Source organism: Argopecten irradians, chromosome 15 (genome assembly GCF_041381155.1).
Source record: "Argopecten irradians isolate NY chromosome 15, Ai_NY, whole genome shotgun sequence".
Lineage (NCBI taxonomy): Eukaryota > Metazoa > Mollusca > Bivalvia > Pectinida > Pectinidae > Argopecten > Argopecten irradians.
The window spans coordinates 30,786,034-30,808,481 of record NC_091148.1 but is presented as its reverse complement, the minus strand read 5'-3'; the positions used below and the strand labels follow the sequence as shown (position 1 = coordinate 30,808,481).

The 22,448-nt window shown below is 34.1% G+C and overlaps 1 protein-coding gene across 2 annotated transcripts in view; it reads right to left on the bottom strand.

The window, feature by feature from the left end:
* LOC138309112 (uncharacterized) overlaps window positions 1-22,448 on the bottom strand; it is a 39,319-nt gene that overhangs the window by 12,569 nt on the left and 4,302 nt on the right. For both annotated transcript variants that reach the window (XM_069250251.1, XM_069250253.1), the window contains exons 2-4: window positions 19,733-21,140; window positions 4,761-4,936; window positions 2,909-2,959 (exon numbers count right to left, since the gene is read on the bottom strand). In XM_069250251.1, coding sequence (XP_069106352.1) covers window positions 2,909-2,959; window positions 4,761-4,936; window positions 19,733-20,987 — 1,482 coding nt within the window. In that variant the 5' untranslated portion in view covers window positions 20,988-21,140. The remainder of the gene's footprint in view (window positions 1-2,908; window positions 2,960-4,760; window positions 4,937-19,732; window positions 21,141-22,448) is intronic.

The following is a 22,448-nucleotide window of genomic DNA, read 5'->3' as shown; positions in this document are numbered from 1 at the left end:
CAAAAGCTGGAACAGTTATTAATTTCAGTTTTTTTCTCGCCTTCATTAATGGTTTTCTATAGGAAAAAAAAGCTCAGGAAATTGTTAAGACATGTCCGCGAACCTCCTTTTCAACTTTACAGTGCGTATATTGAAAAAATGTTGTGACCCCTTCATCTATTCCCTCCAAAACACAATCACATGGCCTTAATGTACGCCCTCCTCTCAACCTTACCCCCGGACCAATCTAACAACTTATATACATGTAATTGAGAGCGATGTGCCTTTAATCCCCCTCCCGGGCTTTAACTGCGTCCAATTTAACAGGGCCTATATTGACAATGTTTCGAGACGGACGCTGAGGATAAACAAATTATACTATCGATGTGATTTTAGATCCGACTCCGACTGTAATTCCGGCCCTACCACAATATTTACTTATCCCGGAGAGTGTATGAAGATTGGGAGATTTCCATCTTTTGACATGCGCCTTCATTCATTTTTCTCGACATCAGTTGATGAGCTCGCGAACCAAAACCATCTCCCAGTGAGACTCCGCGTTGAAGAATTTTAGATTTTCGTCAGATAAGAATGCTTTACGGAACGCTCAATGGCTCTACTAGGAATGTGTCTTAAATTCAAATGGCAAAAATGTTCCACTGGATAACTTCGAAAGATTATATAAATACATGTATATATGATTCAAAGAGTCAAATTAAAATTTAATGGGAGTCCCCTTTCGTGGACCCCTTTTTAGTAACTGTAACGAATACATGCACTGGCTATGCATCACACTTACTGCCGGCCGGGTGACGGGTCCCGGGGGACGTGTATACCAATACTATTGAATTTCAATAGCGCATCGGGGGCTACCATGGGGTATTTATGTATTTGATTATAGAAAATAAATTTACATTTTGTAATAAACATAGACTAGGCTCTTTGAAAATAAGAATATGCTTCTTAAGTTGACATTTGTTGTAATGATAGTGTGTATCAATTACATTATACATAATAAATACATCAACATATTGGATATGCGTATTCTAATTTCGGTTACAAACTTGAATACGTATACCTTTAAACATCTCTAATTGATTGTTGAAAAGGTATATTCATGTTTTTCACCATATCACAATTTCTCTTCGTGGCATTTAAAAACTCCTGTGGATCCTAATCCTATTTAAACCGATCCTTTTCAGAGAAAATTGAACAAATTGTTTTACGGAAAACTTGCGTTAAGTCACATCTATAAATAAATTAGTGTCGGTGAAATGTTTATACGGTTAGCCTGGTAAGGAAAACGTGATCTCGCAAACAGAGTCTACAACATCAAACCGAAATCGGATACTATCGGCTATACGGGAAGGTGTGAAGCCTCTAAGATTCCTCGCACTTACAAATAAATGTGTTTTGTTTTCCTTTTACCCGTTCTAAATTCAAATGTATTGCACTTAGATTTTACCTCCCCTCATCAAGTTAAATCCGGATATTTAAAGTCGATCATATATACAAACTGGATACATCGCTTAGATTAAATAAGTTTATCTTTAAAGTATAAAATTAAAGGTAAATATGACGTCATGATTAAAGTTACGTCATCAATATTGTGACCTGCTAGACTACATTATAATTAATATAAACTTTTAATGGTTTTATTTTGAATATTACATGTGATACTGTCAGAATAAGCTACCATCGTATACCTATGGTATTAGAATTTTTTTTGCAGTTCAGTTAATATAGAGCTCTTAAAATCAATGATATTTCAATAATTATTTCTTTTATTTTTCAATGAAGCATGATTCCCCTAATTTTATACTTTGAATAACTGAACTGATTTGAACACAGTTAGGTTTTCCCATTTATAGCATTTGACATCTGTATTTTGATACGTATCTTCATGTCAGAAACACATGTTTCTTCTTCTGAATACATACTGAAAACTACATATTAATAATGGTGTCCGTTTGTAATCTAGTTTTACACGTAATTAGATTAAAACATGCAGTATAATTAATATATGTGTAAGTAATTCACTAATAAGTTTCCTGTGATGACTTTGTACGTACCTCTGATTATCATTGATAACAGTTGATATCAGAATATACAGTGATACGACTCAACGCTAACCCTAACAGCTGGTGTACCATATAGCGCCCTCCCAAAATTTCAACCCCGACACCATTTCGTTACAGCTGACCCCAAAACATGTATCCATGTATCCAGGAGATTGTAAAACTGACCACTGACTGATCATAAAACTTGTGTTGACACAGACAGTAAATAGTCCCCCGAGACCAGTATTTGTATGCACACCATACTTAATCGGCCACAGTAATTAGCGTTAAGTACACTTCTTGTAACAGCATTGACAGCTTAACTATCATTTATACAAAAAATAATACAAACGTTAGTCGCGTTGTATTAACAATTAACAAAATATAGCCGTTTCTAGACTACAAATAATAAATATGTATACTGAAATATGAATTTTCGTCAATTTGAAACCATCTAAAGCTTCCGACGTTCAAGTTATAGGGTTTTGGCACAAGCCCCCATAACACACGATTGCTTTCAATCAAACAACTTTCGGACTGTGGGTGGGATTTTACATCAAGTCCCTGTGTGAACAGGTGGCGATCTATAGCAGATACAGTCAGAAAGGCTATCTAAAATATTTCATATTTCTGCCATCCTTTTATACCATTTCCTGATTTGTTGAGTAAAAATAATAACTTGTATGAACGTGTTGATGCTAGTCATCTACAGTTTATATCTATATCGGTTATTCTCAATTGTAGGGTAAATTTATATTTATACGCCCTCAAAGGTACGCGCACGTGACGAACGGAAAGAAACACACACAGGAAAAATGTTTTTTTCTTCATTACAAAAAAAAAAGTTAATAATAGAAAAATTAACTTACCTTATCATATTTACTTTCGAACTTCTTTGGTTTTTCGTCTTCAGGCGAATCCTGGAATATGAAATACGACACTAAATCCACTGACATCCCGATATATATATAGAAAGGCGATGGGAATCTGACGACTTTTCACGGTGGGTGTATGTTTATAGACTCAGTCCGTCCCTCCCGAGACGTGTACCACTAATGCCGAGTGTTGATGTTGTAAAATTCAGGGGGAGTGAAAGTTTCGTGTGGGGAAATCAGATATCCCTAGTCTGAGTCGAGTCGACATGTAACCGAACAGTGAGGCCCGATAAGGGGTAATTTTAAGTTTTTGGAATCCTTAACCTCAGTCAATCGTATTACACGTCTAGTGACATGTTCTCACATAATTTGTTTAAACGTTTAAGAGAAAATGTCGTTAAATCTCCGGAAATTGGAATATATGTGAGTACAGTACTGCAATGTTTTAAGGATGTTTATTTACTGGCAAGATTTAACTTACGAAAGCCTGGTGACAATGTACGAGTTCTTAAAGCATGTGTTTGCAAGTATATTTCAAATTATTATAAACTTAGAATTTCATTCACACAGTCCATCCTTTTGTACAAATATGCATCGACACATAGCTAACAAAAAAGGACCGATGGATTTTTGAGACGCTGAAATGTTTATGAATACATTGTAATCCCATGCTCGCTTTAGAATCCGCGTTTTTTTTTTAAGTTAACAGTATTTTTTTTTATATATATGTTGCCTTTTGTCTTTTACAGGATGTTGTTTTCTCTCATGACTTGTACACATTAAAGATATATCTTGTCAATAATCTGACCAATTCTGCCCATTTTTGTGTACATTTTTGTGTCCTTTTTTGTAATTAATTAACAGAAAAGTTTATTTTGCTAAAGTAAACTACAATTATATTTCCGTTATCACGTAAATTTAAATATTCATCGAACAAATCTAAACAAATCTGTATTTTTGTCTTTGTTTCACCCAAACTAGAAATATACAGCACTGGTACATGTATATTGAATAGTGGACAAAATTTCAGTCTCTCGTTACATGGGTTACTTCCCTTTACACAATTTAAAATTCGCCAACTGATAAAGGTATACAGAGTTATCCAACTTAGCCCATGTGAAAAACTTTATATACAAACGATTGGGAGAGACAGGGAAGATAGCAATAGCTAAATCGGAGGCAAAAATGTAATTGTTTCTGTTTGTAAAGTCATATCTGTTAATTGGTTGTAATTAATTTGTGTCGAAGAGGGACTTATATAAGTTTTATAATATCTGTCTTTGCTTTGACAAAATATGTATAGATAGATTTTAAAAAGTTTCTCTGTTGAAAAACGGCATGGATATGGGGGGAAAGACAATTATGTGCTAGATATTACTCTCCAGGGAATCTCCACGAAAAATATATGACATTGCATTTTTCAAGAAGATGATAAATAAATGAATAAAAAATAAATAAATAAAAACTCGCTTATTAGTTTACCATATACCAATGCAGATTTTCGGATCGAGATTGTGAAAGTAAAATTAAGTCCCACATGTATTTTTTAAAATATTTCCAATCCGTCTCATAACATTGGTGTTATACTGTCACATTTTATCTTATCAGAACTGTTGAAAATAGTAATGACATCAACATCTAACAAAAATAATGTGAAGTGGCATTCTTTTCCTTTCAATTAGTGCTGAAAGGTTTACACTGCATAGTTATCATGATGCAGTGCATAAGACCTAGAAGATATCGCAATCTACGCTGCGCATTAATCTAAATCCAATTTTCAATTTTATCGTTTGATTTTGACATTCAAAAGAATTAAACCACAAAGCAATAAAATGTTTCTAATTACCTGACTAGAAGGGGAGGCTTTACTGTTTTGATGTCGAGTTAATCCATTCATTTTATGATATAATCCACACGCATTGCACAAATAATGACCCGTCCCGTCCTTCCGCCACAATGGCGTCGATATCGCTCCGCAGTTCACACATTCCCGCCCTTCTCCGTCAAAGTAGTTCGGGTCGTCTGAAAGTTAGAAAAAAAAAGTCAGTCAAAGATGCTTTTCTTATTCAACAAAGTTTGACCATAAGTTAAAAGGGGTGTAGATATTGAAAAAAAATCAGGCAAGTAATGTTGTAAGTATTTCCGTTGGCAACATAGGCCACCTTTGGATACAGAGGACGGATTGTTGTAGTTTACAAGTACCTGACATGGTGATTAGAAAACGTGAGACGACATTATGAATATAAAAAGTGTGAAGGGTTTATGTGGACAAAAATGGATTCTGACAGATTTACTTTATCATCAAAGTCCTCTCTGCAAAATATAGAAAAGAACTTGAGAATTGTCGAGTATTATAAATTATTTCTAAATATTGGCTTAAACACTTTTGCTTTTTAAAGTTAGAAATGATTTAAAGTATTGATCAAACATAAGAATACTAGACGTTTTTTTCCGAATCCCATTTTACTGTACTGCACGAGGAGCGTGGTTACTTACGATTCATTTATAACATTAATAAAATAACAAGCGCCCTCTATCGTCTGACCTATCGAAGTTTATGTTTTTTATCTCTGAACATTGAGTGCGGGGCTGGTTTATATGCAGCACTTTAAGAGTATAATCCAAATTATAGCACACCTGTGAAAAAAATCGATAGGTGGTATTGATTTCGACTCGAGCTTCCGGTAGTGGTGCGTGGAATAGCTGCGTTGTCAATGTTTTCTGACTGTACGCCGAGCCCTTATTCATTTCCAGTCAACATTATTGAATTGAAAACAATGATATAAAAATTAGAAACGATATATTTTTAATCTTTGAATCGTGCATTAAGTAAAATTACACAGGTTCATCGTCTCAAAGAAATGTTAATAAGGAAAATTGAGTAATTAGATTTATTAGGACTTTGAAAAAAATGCAATCGTGAGCTATTTATAACTTTGCTATATTTACCAACATTCTTCTCGACATAGCCAACTAAAAAACTCTTTCCATGCAATATTTTAGTGTTAAAAGTATCCTGATGTGACGATATTATTTTGTAATTGGAATTTCTTTTTTTTTCTATTTTCGTTTCTTAAATGTGACCTTCACAAGCTTCAATATGACTCATAACTGACTTCCATAGTGTGTTTATAACTTTGATCAATTTTATTTTCATTATTTTTCTGAAGGGGCATCATGTTTTAATTGAGACTGTTATATGTTTTTTTTTTAAGTTTTACATCCAGTACAGACATTGTTTGATAAGAAGTTGTATTCTAAATTTCAAGGTATAACTATATACATAAATTCTTGCGCAGACATAGGATTGTAATAGTCATTACAGAATTTTGTAAAGTAAAATCAATTTCACAAAATTTTCTTTTTAGATTAATGTCAATTTATACATCCAAGACAATGTCATCATTGACGGATCAATCAATATTTGGACATTTTCTAAGGGTTTCCTTGCATTGCAGACTTTTTTTTTGTCGCCAAATGAATTAGCCCAGGATTCCAGGATGAAATATTGTAAACATTCCGTCTGAAAAGTGAAATATTTCAAGTTCTACTGATGAATTGACGATAAATGATCCAATATGTATTGTTTCCGTAATGTGGATCTCACATCAAACTGTGGAAGTATTAATACACACTATATCTGTGTCAAAAAACCCACATATTGTCAGGAAATAAAAAAACAGTTGCTTACAGTACAGATATAGATTATCAAGTGATCGATGGCTGAAGGTCACGACCTTTGTGGTAACCAATAGAATCACTCGAAAGTGTTATCCACTGCTGTGTTATCTGATATGTTATACGATCACCTTTCTGTTTGTCCAGTACTTCTATAGTACGATCCCACTTATAAACAATAAATGGGGTGTTGATATGATAGTTTAAAGTTATCGTTTTAACATTAACATCAATACCAATTTTCGATTACTTGAGAACAACAGCAATGTACTCCTAAACTCGAGAAATCAGTATACAGTGAACTTAACTCACATTTATTTTGTTTTCCATTTTTATTTAGCTTTAAGAAGCTTTATAGCATATGTACCTTAAGATTTTCGGAGAGAAAAGAAGGCAAGTAACTCTGATAGATAATGGAAATACCCTCCCTGGTCAACATACCAAGTATTCTCATACTCCAGGGGTTCCGATCACTTACGATCCCTACCCCCTGGACTATCTCATAGTGAAATTGAAGGCAGCTCAGCAGAAAACATTTGACCAATCACAGACCAGCAAAGATTTCCTTTCAAGGCTACAGAGAGAGCATCGCCTAACACCAAAGCCACATAGTCAATCAAAGTGTACCGTTATACGGCTCTTTTGATGTTCATCAAATGACTAAATTACCTGTTCTATTCTGTTGCCACCAGTTTTACTATGAGATAGTACAAGGGTGTAGAGATCGTAAGTGATCGGAACCCCTGGAATATTGAGGATAAGTATCCTAGGCTCAGTTATAACCGGAACAAGGACGTTAAGTCCCATCAATCAATCAATCAATCACTCACTCAATCAATCAAGGAATCAAGTCCCATCAATCAATCAATCAATAAATCAATCAATCAATCAATCAATCAATCAATCAATCAATCAATAAATGGTCAAAACACCGTACATTACCCTATATAAAAGTCTGTACGGATAGATTTTATCTTTGTGTGATATTACGATAGACTTAATTTCTTACTGTTTGTAATTGTCACGTGGTATCATAGGCGTTGTCGCGAATCTGTACAAAACAATATGTACACATATGCATGAAAATTCACAAAGCTAAAAAAAACTGCGAATACATGAAGAATTCACCAAGATATATTTTTGCCCCTTTGTAATTAAGTAAATTATGCTTTGTATACAATTTCGGTGCAATATAACTATAATTTCTCGTTATTTCGACATATACGTATAACTGTTATATGAAGACCTATATATTTCCCGGTATTCCGTAACAGCAAGCAGTCCCGGGATCTCCGCGGACATAATTTCGGAGATAAGATATCGCCCTAGATAGATAAAATGTGTACTCTAATCCCCTTACACAGAAATACTGACAACCCCGAACCCATGATCCGGACCAACATGCAACCCTCGACCCCAAATTTAGTCATCTTGTGACGGCATCCGGCATTGCCACGACCTTTGACCCCTATTCAGTTCGTTTGTGCTGGCGTCGCCATCTTGAATTGTTGACTTTGAAAGATAAGGGATTTCAATGTTTAACGTATACACAGTTCGACAGAACTTGTATCGATGTGTATATATGTGTTACGATATGTAGGTAGACCTGTAGATATACACGGCAATATGGCTGATAATGATCTATAAATAAATATTCCCAAGGTACAATATTGATTACAAGTGTCTCTATGTGAGTTGACATACGTATCTCCCTGATATATATATGAAAATGAAAACAACACACTTCAAATCAATATTGACATGGAGATTTTTTGTCACAATTAAATAAAGATTGATAAGCGTCAAATCAAATTGAGATGATGTAAATTATTATGTACAAAGATGAGGTGCCCGACTGTAGGAACTGTCAAGTTATAACCTTCAGATATTAGGTTCGTTTACTTAAGAAGGAATCTAGGTGTTGTTAATGATGACAGTACGTAATTATCCGTTATCATTTACTGTTTTGTAAAAAACTATGTAATGTCGAGTGAATCTCGGTATCCTTTCCTTCCCACATATTTCACATTCCGTGGTGCTCGGGAAAATGCAATTTATCTGAGAGTTTAATTCTGTCCCAATGGCGAATATATATTTTGTTGAGGGACCGTTATATAGAATCAATAAAAGGTATTCACAAACTTTGAACCTCCTAAAACATTACTGTATTATATCTTTATAACATTACGACCATAACATACTTCTAACACATTCAATCAATTTTTTTTTTTTGGGGGGGGGGGGGGGGGGGGCATTAGTAGGCTGGTCACCGGTCATTCCCGATGTCAATAATAAATAGGCAAAGGGGGGAGGGGAAATCTATTAGACGATGAATTGCAATCTTGTACATTATATTAAAGGAAAAATTTTCGGTAAATAGAAAACTTTTCAAATCACTGATTGTAAAAACATGTTATTTAGTTAAAATGATGTTGTCCCATTCTGTTAAGCAATGGAAAAGCAGGATTTTAGCGAAATTAGTATTGGCAAAACTCAATTATTTATAAGTGAGATTAATCCTTGGCGAAACTGGACGATTCCGAATTTTTATTGAGAAAGGATCGAGTTTATAAAAAATGTTTACATATGTGAAGATGGTTTATAAGGAATGCTTTTTAGGTAAATTGGCCTTCCCGGATCTTTGAGACGGTCTGCAAGAAGTCTCGGTGAATCATGGTGAAAACACGTGATACAAACGCCCAAGTTTTATAATAAATTAATCCACGTGGTTTGTACGAAATTCAATAAATATCGGCCACCGTGTTTTTAAGCCAAACAATGAATGAGTTTGTATCGACCAGAGAGCGCGTGATTGGGTTGTCAGGGGACACGGGCCAGGGGTCGGGCCGAGATCGCGCTTTAATATGTAAACAGAATTTCCGTATAACCGCCGGGTACAGGGGTTAGACCAAGGTCAAACTGTATTTTAGATTATCCACAGGTCTAATTTTTGGATTATAATATTATATATAACAGTGCATGTACCCATCTATTATAATGATTATCAAGATTGAAACCATGGATTCGACTGTATATATATGTCTGTTACTCTGTTACTTAGATTGACATGTCTTAAATATGTTGGCATGCACAAAGACTTTTTTGGGCAATTGCTGAAATGAAATAAAGATATAGTGATAATTAATTGTGTGTATTAATATATTGATTATAAATCGATTCAACAAAATTATATTTATCACATAACTAGCCTGTCTAGCCATGTCATAAATATCATAAGACACATGTGTAATAACACTATATGACGTCACAGATAGTTTTGACGCCATTATCTATATGACGTTGTATGATTGTCTCAGTAGACGGAAACGTCACATCGGAGCCAGATTTCTACTGTTTTATATAGAGTCAAATTAAAAGTTTCACTTATATCTATTAATAAAAGTTATGTGATAAATAGAATCTTACATTCGTAGCTATATAATATGAAATTTATCAAACTCGTTTAATATTTTAATATGCCACTCGCCTCAAGGCTGGTGGAATATCCAATTATTGAACTCATTTGATAAATTTCATATTTCATAGTCACTAGCAAGATCCTCTATTTCAATAATCATTACTAATGACCAACAGGCAATGCCTATGTATCTTGTCTCATAGATCTAATAAGGTTTATCAACTGGCGCTAAAATTACGCGATGCGACGTAAGATATACATGTATAATATATAGCATAACCAGGTACAATCGGACATGGATACAAAATTATTTCGTACAACTCTAAATGTTTTTGGCGCTAACAACGAAAATTAACCAAATAAGGAACATCGAATCAACCTTTTTGTAGTGTTTTCAATTAAAATCAACACAACATAAAACCAGAGATAAATTATATAAGTAATTTCTATCTACGTCTCTGATAAAACTAAGAATGCTTTTATATTAGACTTATACATGTGTTGTTTGAATTAAAAATGATATTCGTCCTCAATATCACGATGAGGGTCACAACACTTACAAACACGCTCACTTCTATCTAAATTTGAAAAACGTCCACATTCAATACACAGGTTATGTGCAACATCACCAAAACCATGACTGAACAATATATCTTTAACAAATTTTACCCAATTAAATGCATTGGTTTTTTTTGATAAGTTCAATAAAATATTATAGGCAGTTTTTAAAATACAGTTATTAGAATTTATAATTTTCAACCAGTATTTTATCATTCGATACTTTCTGGTGTAAAAAAAAGAGGAAAACGTTCAAAATAAACCATTACATTGCATGTGGATTTTTTAACATGTAATACCTTTTTACAGAATTCAAGCTGTATCTTTTCAATATCTGAAGATTTACAGACTTCAGATGCATAACTTAATACACTATTAACATACGTATTAAATAAATTGAAGTTAACCCCCCTCTCCTGTCTCTCTTATTGTCTCCTTCTTCTCAACTCTATCTCCTACCATAATAACAGCGGGTTAGAGTCTGTACTAAAATATCTGCTAACAATAGATGTAGTAATCATTCTGCTGTATAAATCATGCTAAATTGTCTTATTCTATCGATATGAGTTATGGAAAAGATTGCTATGTGATGATAAAACAAATGTCCAATTATTTGTTTACATAGCAATTAAGGAGATTTATAGATAGTATTATCTTAGTCTCTGGTGTTAATAAATCACAAAATAATCCATGAAATAGATTATATACATGTAGATATACGTGTCACATTCAGGAAAACCCCCGTCTGATATAACTCCATCTACATGTATATATGGGACAAAATCAAACCTAAACCTATATACAAATATATTTTGAATTTTCAAGGCAGTATATCTCTTTATGAAAAGAGAGGTACAGTCATAATTTTCAAAGTTAAAACGTATCTATATATATATATATATATATCTAACAGATAAATAACAAATAACAAGATGCAGAAATATATATCACAAAGTATCCCAGTATCTCTCCTTAATTAATATTTTCCCCGTATATCGATGACTAATAATATCCCCGTATATTTCGTTAATTAGTAACCCGATTATTTGTACTCACTATTGCACATAGCCAGATAGTTATATCTGTATAGAGGTAAGAAATCCGCCATGTTAGATGATTCCGGGTCCTTCTTCACCAATAAAACAGCTGGTTCTGTTGTTATATTACGCGATAAGGACGTGAAGAGCACGTGCCATCAACATGGGGTGTGTGAGTTAGGGTGTGTATTCGGAGTTCCCGCGGAAGACGGGGTGACACCGGTACCCGAAGCGACTGTGACGGTGGCTGTGATTGGCTGAACCTCACTTCCGCCGTGTATTGCAGTCGCTGTCGGCCTGTCAGGAATGGTGTGACAGGTTTACGACTGCCATGTGTAAATATCAAAGAAACAATCCAAGCTTTATTAGTTTTTGTTCGTTCCTAGTTTTCACACGCGTTATAACATCACATTTTAACCTCAAAATTTTAAAATAATGAAACAATGTTAAGATTTGTTAGCTCTTACACTTGAACAGAGTTAGATAAAATATTATCTAATTCGAAAATGTCATAGGATCAAAAATAAATATAAATCTATTATATGGTTCTGATAGGACTGGGTACCATAAAGAGCCGAAATCACCCTTTGATTGCATTTTAAATAAACATGGACACTTTACTGAAAAACCTTCTTCCCGTCGCCCGCGGCAAGGGAAACCATACCCCACCCCATGGTCACACACACCTGTGACAGTACTAACCCCCGAGGCAGGTGTGTATACTAGAGTTAGGTGGGACATGTATATACAAACAACATTGGTGTACATCTGTTTACTTATATGGTCACATCAAGACAAAGTTGATATCTGTGTGTGGTTTTCCCGTCCAAAGGAGATAACATACAGAATAGGATTAGCTAGCACCTGTCAAGGGACGACGGGCATCATACACCCCCCTCCCCTCTTCCCCCCTCCCACCCCCACCCCGTACAATACTTCCGTAAGTTTTGTTTTATCATCATAAACTATGACACGTAATTTTATAAAATTTCGATAAAGTTGCCATCATCGAATACGGATGTTAAGGACAGAATGGTTTTAGGCTTTATTGGCATATCTAGGAGGTTTTACACAGAATAAAACGTATTTATGGTAATAAGAAGTTTTTAGAAATAAGGAAATATCAGTGAAATATTTCCATATTTGGCCTTAAGGCATTATTAATTACTGGTATGATTCTTAGTAATAAACAGAACACTTTGCCATGCTTCCCGAAATCTGGTAATTATAGCGGTTTTTAATCTTTTTAGTTGAATTTCTTCTGCTTTTTGCGGAAAAGTTACGAGAATTGGGTTTTGTTTGTTAGCAGATACTTGTGTTATTGGGTATTAACGTGACATGAAGGATATGGTGGTCGTACATGTAGTTGGTGATAAAACCAAGGACGTGTGGCATTTAGGGTTTGGTTTGTTTAGTTTTACGTCCTATTAACAGCCAGGGTCATGTAAGGACGTGCCAGGTTTGTTGGTGGAGGAAAGCCGGAGTACCCGGAGAAAAACCACCGATCAGCGGTCAGTACCTGGCAACTGCCCCACATTGGATTCGAACCCGCATCCCAGAGGTGAAGGGCTTGTGGTAATATGTCGGGACATCTTAACCACTCGGCCACCGCGAAAATATGGCATTTAAGTCCTAAATAAAAAGTAAAACCAAACCCAGATCCGGATCCACATAAATAGTATGCATGGATTAAAAAAAAGTGGATGCTGAATAAACATTTTTTCTTATGGCGTCTAAATGTCTCTTAGTTCACTAACAAAACACAAATATTTCAAATCACTCTTAACTTGAAATTATCCTTAATTAATATGTAAAAATACCTAAGTTACTTTTCTGACGTGACACTACATGTAGTTCAGTTTTCAAAAAACTTCTAAAATGCAGTTTATAAAGTAACATAGAACTTAGATTGTCTAAACCATGGACTACTAACTCACTTATTTTTGGTCTGACTCAAAATTTCTATGTTTTTGATTTGTTACATGTAATTTGATATTAAATTTTCTATTCTTCCTTATTAATTGTAGAATATAGAAATCTTGGAGAGAAAAAACACATTTAGACGTGTAATAACTTCAGGAAATCAATTAATTAGTTCCGTGAATTATTCTTTCTTACACCATAATATTATTTAACTTTAGACAAATTGTTTAGGTATTTAACCCCGTACCGTCATATTTCCCTTTTTAAGTCAACTTTTGAAACGGGGAAAAAGTAGTAAAAATATTTTAATATATATTATAAGTCACTTTACACTTGTGTTAATGTATATATAACGGTACGTAGGCAATTCAATTATTCAATATATCACTTAGCACTGTTTTATTCAAGCAAACACCACCCCCCCCCCCCCCCCCAAAAAAAAAAAAAAAAAAAAAAAAAAAAAACCGAAAAGGCGACAATAAAGTAATGCTTTATATAACAGTTATCACATCATGTGTCAATGGAGATTCGCTGTTAACGGAGATTTAATTAGCTGAAGTTAATCTCTTAACTCTTTAAAACTGACAGATAAATCTTCTTTACTGCTCCATTTGTTTTGCAGTATTTCATTGTCCACAGTTTACAATTGTCCTGTTAGTCAACGTTTCTCAACATTTCATACGATAGTCTGGGTTTATTGGGTGCATGTGTACCGAAATCATCCTGACAGATTTATGACATTCTGTGGTGAGTTTGGTTTAGATGGGAGGGTATAACTGAGGGGTTATATACGTGAAGATACCTGTCGTAAAGTCATAATCAGGGCTATATAGAGGTAATAGTACCGTATAGCTATGTGGAGACAATAACCTACTTTACCAGATTAGATAGTAAAACAAAAGCCAACGAACCAGGGCTCAAATAATGCTCTGGAAATATTGCTGTTTTCGCCGAAACTGTCTAAATTGCTAAAGACGATATTAAGGGTTATTAACTATGGACAATAAAGATGGTTATTTATGTTTCGCAAAAATATAAGTTAATATTCGGTATGATAATGAAAAAGCGAATAGTCGATGACAGACTATGTAATATTTTTAGATACTGTAAAAGGTATGTTTCCTTTAAAGAGTAAGAAATTTCTGTTTCTATATCATTATCTATAATTACAGGCACAAGGTAATGAGTCATTCTAAATTTTTATCTATGAAAAACAAAGTAGCATTTTTCTTCAGTAACAAAATTTACTTACTTTACACTATTTCCATCATTGAAAAGTTTGAGTGTCTCATCTCAATTCAGACTAAAAGTAATCAAGATAAATTGCATTCCGAAATAATCCTTGTCACTACGCCCTATAGGGAATTAGACACTAATTGCACAGACAACAACAATAATGACAAACTTTAATTATTTTCCTCTGTTAGTAAAATTTGATTACTAAAAGACATAAATAATATCTCCAGAAGTATAAGTCCATAAAATGACAACCAGTGTTACATACCGTGAAAACTTGTGTAAAATGCGCATGTTTTCTGTACAAAAATTAAATCTGAAGTTTGGGGTGCGCAAATTACATTGATAGTGGGGTTTAAAAATTTTACGGGGAGAAAATCTGTCCATTCTGAGGGGCTGACGATCTATGAATGTTGAAGTACCACTCTGTTTATAGTAGCCTTTTATGGCTGTTAAGATAAAATATGGTTGGATATAAGAAATTAATTCATATTACAAATACAATACATATATATAGTTGTTAATAGAAAACAGCAATTTAAATTTAGGCAACAAAAGCAAAACAAACCATTTCAAACTTAAGTATTTTTGTGCGTGTTTAATTAGACATATGATATATGCACAATTAATTACCAATTACTTTCCCAATGATAAATATTGTTTATGCTCTGACGGCAGTGGAGCATATCTAAAAGTGGTCATTTAACAATCGAGGAACAATAAAAGCATTATTTTGTAAATCTTAATCTTTGGCGACAAACTGATACAAATTATTATGTTAATTTGTCATCGGTTTCTCTGGTGAAAACCTGGCTTACATTGTATGACAAAACATTGAGTTTTGCATCAAGTTTGGATCACCAAAACATTAAATTATAAATCGAAAGAAAAGAATGTTGAATACATAATTCCCTAGATAAAAGTTATCCTTTTTTAATGTAGAAAGGACAGTAAATATATTGAATCTCTTTAAAAAAAATAGCTGCCAACTTGGTGAATTCAAGCAGAATTTTAAAGTTATGCATATCTGTTAATGTCATTTTTACGAACAACATACCATTTGACATTTTTGAACCATATTGTTTAGTATTCGGTTAACTTTACTTTGCTTTGGATGTTTTGGACGTAGAGAGTTTTATTTCTAGTTATCAGATTGAACAATGATTTATACGTGATCTACATCCTTGGATTAAACAACCAAAATACCACTATGGAAGATTTTCTGTACTCATTGTTTGATGTCCTACATCATATACCCAAAACTTAATTTATGACCGGAATTTCGCCACTCTGTACACTAGATACGAGATACCCCCATTTAACTATGATACGTAGGATTGTGTGCTGATCTGACGAGATGTTGTAAGGAGGTCATCTCCTGACCAAGGTGTCTTAAAGTCAACCTTGTCCTAATAGGTAGGCCCAAAGGCATGTGTACTCACGAGACAATATTGTAACAATGTATTGGGTACATGTCTGTTTTGTAAGATATTGAAAACACTGCTATCATGTTATTTCAATATTCCATGACAGTATTAAAAGTAAGCAATATACCAGATATGTTTTTAATAGTATTGGTATCACATGTGTTTATTTCTTGTTCCCTTTTATGTTAAAACGCATTCAATTAGATGTTTTAAAAAGTAACAAATTAGATAAAAGCATTTTCCAATGTTTTCATTTTTCAATATCAGATGCATGTTTATTATAGCTGGTTTTGTCAGCCTCTGACATGTATATACTTAGACGACATAATGTGTCGGTATGACTAGAGTTCGTTGTCATTGTTGAGAGATAAATGATAATGATATTCTTTTGTACATTCGATCATTCGTTCGTTTTAATCCACTATAGTTGACTACACAAGCTATCTAAAACAAACTTGTAAATGTTACGTGTAAAATTAGTTTCAGTCGTGACTGATATCTTTCAATCTATATTAGTTGTTGATATTAATATTCAAAATGTTTTATGTAAAATTTTTGTAGGAACCTTTTAATGTTGGAAATATTTGTCAAACCTACAATAATTAACACACAGTGCTTTATATATCAAATATTCAATTTTAGTCTTTAACATGATTATTTTTCGTCTTTCAACAACATATAAATGTAAATCGATAAATACAATATGTAAAATAGTGTTTAGTTGGAATCACTCTACAGTAAAACTATGGTAATGAAATTTGTAGTAAATGAACATGGGTGTCCTACACTATATATATAGTTTACAATCTATACTCTATTTATACTGCCAAACTGTATTGTTTTAAAGTTAATTAATGAAATTAATTAAATGCAAAAAAAATTGTTTTGGAATAATTTTACAAATACAATTGTGCTATGTATCTAAATATTCTTTAGTGTTGTAATGTGCACCATAGGCAGAATCACGTAGCATCACTTTTATGAAAATGATTAAACCTCTTGTGTCAAAAAGTACGCATAATGAACGATGAAATGTGGTGCTAATGATATATGTTTTTATAACCATGTTTAAAATTTGAAAAATTGTATTTTGAACGTTCAAATCAATGCATATTCAATTTATTATTAGAGTATAAGGTATAAGTTACTGCATATGGACAAATAGGATTATTATAAATTATGGTATAAAAATGGACAGCACAGAGTTTTTGTTTTGTTCTTTTTCATCTTTTTTGTTGTAAATAGTTGTTACCTAGCAACAAATCAAAACAACCATTTGGAGTTTGTTGTGTTATAATGATTTCAGTATCATTTAAATCATCATATATACAAAATAAAAAGGGAAAATGCCACTTGGATACCACTTAATACATAACATGTATGAAATGCTAATTTCGATATTGCCAACTGGACCAGAATTTTAATATTACTTTATGTATGAAACGCTAACTGAACCATAGTTTTGGATATAACTTCACACAACACATGTATTAAACGATAACTGAACCCTAGTTTTGACTATTATTTCACACAACACGTGCATGAAATGCTTACTGACCACGAGCTTTGATATAACTTCATACACCACGTGTAGGGAATGCTAACCGAACCAGCCGAGCATTTAAGGCGAACACTCTACCCATCATTAATATCTCCAGTAGTTCCGATAAGGAATGGGACAACAGAGATATGTCTATAAACAATGGAATGGAAGTAATCCGATCACGGTCTCTAACACCCGAACACGTGTAATCAAGGTGGCGTATTACAACGCGATCAATGGCACTAAATATGGCCGCAATTTTAGTCAGCATAATCTCAAACCCAAAACAAATCTTCTAATATTCGCATTTATCCTAATTAATGATTTATGTAATCATAAAATGGCAGTACTGCCATGAAGTAAATATGATTAAGTAAGAAAAAAACATAATCATGTTTTATGTGACGTATAATCAAATGTATAAACTCACAGTAAAGATATAAAATAAATAGTTTTTAGTGAAAAAGACATTATGCATTTTGTTTGATGTACATATAACTAAGTGTATAAACACGCAGTACTGACATATATAACAGTATTAAGTCAAACGTTTGATGTACATATCATTAAACGTATAAACTGGTAGTATGGACATATATAAACAGTATTAAGTCGCATCATGGTGTATATAATTAGTATCTAGCAATACGAGATGATGTATACAGACCCATTCTGGATAATTCCTCAGTTATTAACATTGCTAATTGACGTATTTTATTTGATAGTATTAATTTATTATATATTACCATATTTCATTTGATAGCATTAAACTATTATATATTACCTTTAATAATAATTATATTATTAATTGTTATATCATTTTCGTTCATACCTACACGTGTAATATTGGCTGGTCCAGGGCAATATACTCATGTCGCCTGAAGCTGTATTGCATGGCTACCCATGGCTACCCATGCAATAAAGCCTCGTGACGTCAGAGCGTCAACAAAATTACAATTTTCTAGGCACAATTTGAACATTTTTTTTTTAAATTAAGCTGGATTTACTTTAAAAAAATACAAAAATCACGAGATCTGCGATAAAAATATCACGCAATTTTTTATGTATGGAGATTTGCATTGCTGCGTTTTTTTTCGATTTTATTTCAAAATGGCGGAAATTAATAGAAGTAAAATTGCAAGAAAACGTCGAGGTATGAGAGAAAAATACTCTTTCATACGTGGATATAAAGGATAGGGGTATTCTACCCTCGGGATCACAAAATGTTGTAAAACGCTAGGCTTGCCGAGCGTTTTACAACATTTTGTGATCCCGACGTCTTATATAGACGAACTCCAAAACGATAGTTTCAACATATACTGTACATGTGTGGTTTGAATGTTTTGTTACTTTTCTCACGTTATATTTAATAAATAGTACATGTATCCTGCTACCTATCATTTTTTATGCAAACACCGATGTTAACCTGATATGGGCAATTGAAACAGAATATTTTAATATTTTCAATAAGGCCAATTTGGATAGAAACAGTAATATTCGTATAATACGCCCCCGGTGACATAACGACTCTCGGGTGATCAAATAGTCATGTCGCTCCATCACGGGGGCGTCGGTTGTATAATGTCACCATTTATGTCACTGGGACGCAATTAGGAAACACTACTGATAATAATAATATGCTACAAAAATGAACGAATTGTGTTTCAGCAAAGCTGCACAACAATATAAACGATTACAACGGAAATAAGAACCAGAAGTTGGTGTATTTACTTGTTATTCTACATTATGCAATCAGAGGAAGGCATACATTTTAAAGCATTGGCTATAATATATTCTTAAATATTATAATTATGCGGATTTACAAGAAGTTAATAGTAGTACAATGTTCAATAGTACGAGAAAAAAACGTTTACAAAAGTATCAACACATATCATTTACATTGTTTGAAAACCTTTGTTGCATTATATTCCTACACATTAGAGGCGGTTTTCAAGTAAAAAACACTCAAATGGATATAAATATATAAACATAACTTACCTTGGGGTCGATTCTCATCCACCATGTTAAAAGGAGGCATGCTTGACTGTCCAAGTTCATGGCTCAGATAACTTCCGTAGGATGTCTCATTTGTGGACTGTCCCCGGGGGTACTGCAGCCCTGGGGACCCCTCGTTACGGATAGAATGGGAAGGGGATACACTGTCATTATTGAGAGGATACGAGTACTTGACAGGCGATGAGAGGCCAATGTTTGTGTAAGTGGGTTCCTGAGACGGAATCTGCCACTGTGACGACGGCGTCGATGATGGAGGGGGCGACGCCGACGACGAAAGGCCGTAATCGTGATGCCGACCTGAAGGCAAGTAAAGCGACGAAAGTGGCGAATGATAAGACGGATGGTGAATGTCTGAATAGGCAGAAGGATGGGACAAAGTCACAACACTTCCGGACGAACCCAGTAGACCGTGGTATACTGTAGGTGAAGCCATGGGCGCATTGGTTAGTGTGGTCAATTGTCCATTACCACCTGTCGTGTAGTGAGAATTGGCAAGAGAAACAGAAGTTGCCATTGGTCGTTCCATGTTGTGAAAGAACTCTTCCACGTCTTCCTGTGGAAGCAGTACGCTGTTAGTATTGTCAAATGGTGAATGCAAACCCGAGTTACCGGATAAATTGACAAGACCCACCGGAGCGTTCGAGAGGTTTAGTCCACCAAACGACACATGACCCGTTGAGGAAATATTTGTTAAATGTGTATGACCTAATTCGTCCTCCTCCCGGTGTAAACTTCCGTTATGAGGGTATTTCACTATCTGTACAGTCTGTAAAGGTGGCGGCGATCTGGACACTTCCGGTGTGCCCACAGTCTCTAACCGACTAATGCTCTCCACGGCCTGAGCAGTTTCCGCAGCAGACTCGGGTGTCTGGGTATGATAGGAGAGGACTACGGTGTCTGTATGGGGATGATGTGCTGGCACACAATCGTCCACCCGGACACACGTATCAGGACACACTGGCTCTGAGTCGGCCTCTAGACCGTTGGACTCTGTACCTTGGTACCCATACACAGCATCGTCCTGAAGCTCACACTCACCACCCACTTCCTCTTCTACAACCTCCTCTACACTCTCCTCTACCTCAACGTTCACCTCTGGCACCGGCACGTGGTTCTCCTCCCGAATTATATCCTCTTCTTCCTCGTCGCCCTCGTAAGCCGGTGGATTGTCCGGACTACGTGAGATCTCGGGTGGCGAAGTTCCTGGCCAGCTCTCGCGAGCTGTAATCTGTGCCATGACTGGTCGAGATGTTTGTATTTAGTTGAGAGTACTGGTATAGTAGGTGGTCCCAAGTCTAGGTGATCTTTGGACGTCCGCCGAGCTGGCTGGCTGCGACTAGCGTAGGTACACAAATAGTCTAGTCGCACCTGCGTGGCCGCGGTACCTGAGCTGAAACATACATCACCGATATTTTACAAAAAAGCATAATCAATTAACGAAAATAAATGGATACTGTCTGCGAATTATCGGTAATAAGAATAAAATCCATGCTGCTGTAATATCTAAATAAAAATAACGGAAAATAAGCATAGAAAAACGGGAATGAAGCCAAGCATCAGCGTTTATATAATATAATAATAATAATAATGAAATTGTGCTTATGGTTGCATTATATCTCGGAGATACTCTAGTCCTGGGAAAATATACATAGGCTAACATTAAAAAAGAAATTAAGGGATCCATTGTAATTAATGCAAAGACAAGGTATTCAAAGAATATATCTTATCTCTATTTTTATGGCTTTAGAAATTAAGAAATTATTATGGAAATATTAAATTTGTAAAAGTCGAAACTTAGGGAATAAAACACCACCTCTTAAATGGAAAAACGAAAACATTGTCAAAAAAAAATTAAAAACATATCATTGGTTTGAATCTGAAAGGTTAAAACTATTAAAGTTTGTCATCATAAAAAGCAAATCGTTTTTTCAAACGCGTCCAAATCTGTTAATAAAGCAGATTAAGTAGACACGCCTTCTTTAAGCTAAAACAGGTAAAAAAAACTTAAAACGTTTGTGCAAAAAAATAACCCTGTAAAAATCTTTATAACACAACTAGATTTTGACCGTGATAGTAATATACTAATTTTATTTTCGGTCAAATGATAATTACAGTCTATAAGTTCAAACTGAACTAAATGGATAGTCAATTGACTGACAGAAAATGTAATAAAATGCATGTTAATGACTATGTGGCCAAAGATGCATACAAAAATATTTCTTTTGTTACATTTCATATGCTGAAAATAAAGTCAACTCAATTTAGGTTCTGTAAAATGTGGTTTATGAGAAAAAGAAGATATCTTTATGGAATTGAATCGCAACATAATTTCGGATATTTTGATGACATTTGTAACTGGATCGAGTCTTAAAAAACCCAAAAAACCTCAAATACAGGATTTCACCCAACGAAATTAATACACATTATCTTTATTTATTTCATTATTTTGATTAAAGCATTGATGTCGATTTTTTAACTTCATCGGGTTAAAAAGCAGCGGATTCACACAGTTTGCCTCAGATTTTTACTACATGAAGAAAAAGAATCTGCCAGTCGGAAAGTCGGATTAAGTATGAAAACAAATAAAAAAATAATTATTAAGTTATATTGAAATAATTTTAATGGATATTTTTTAAATTAACGATACGTATAATATAAAGTATATATGTAATTGAATTCCATTTTATACCTAACATAT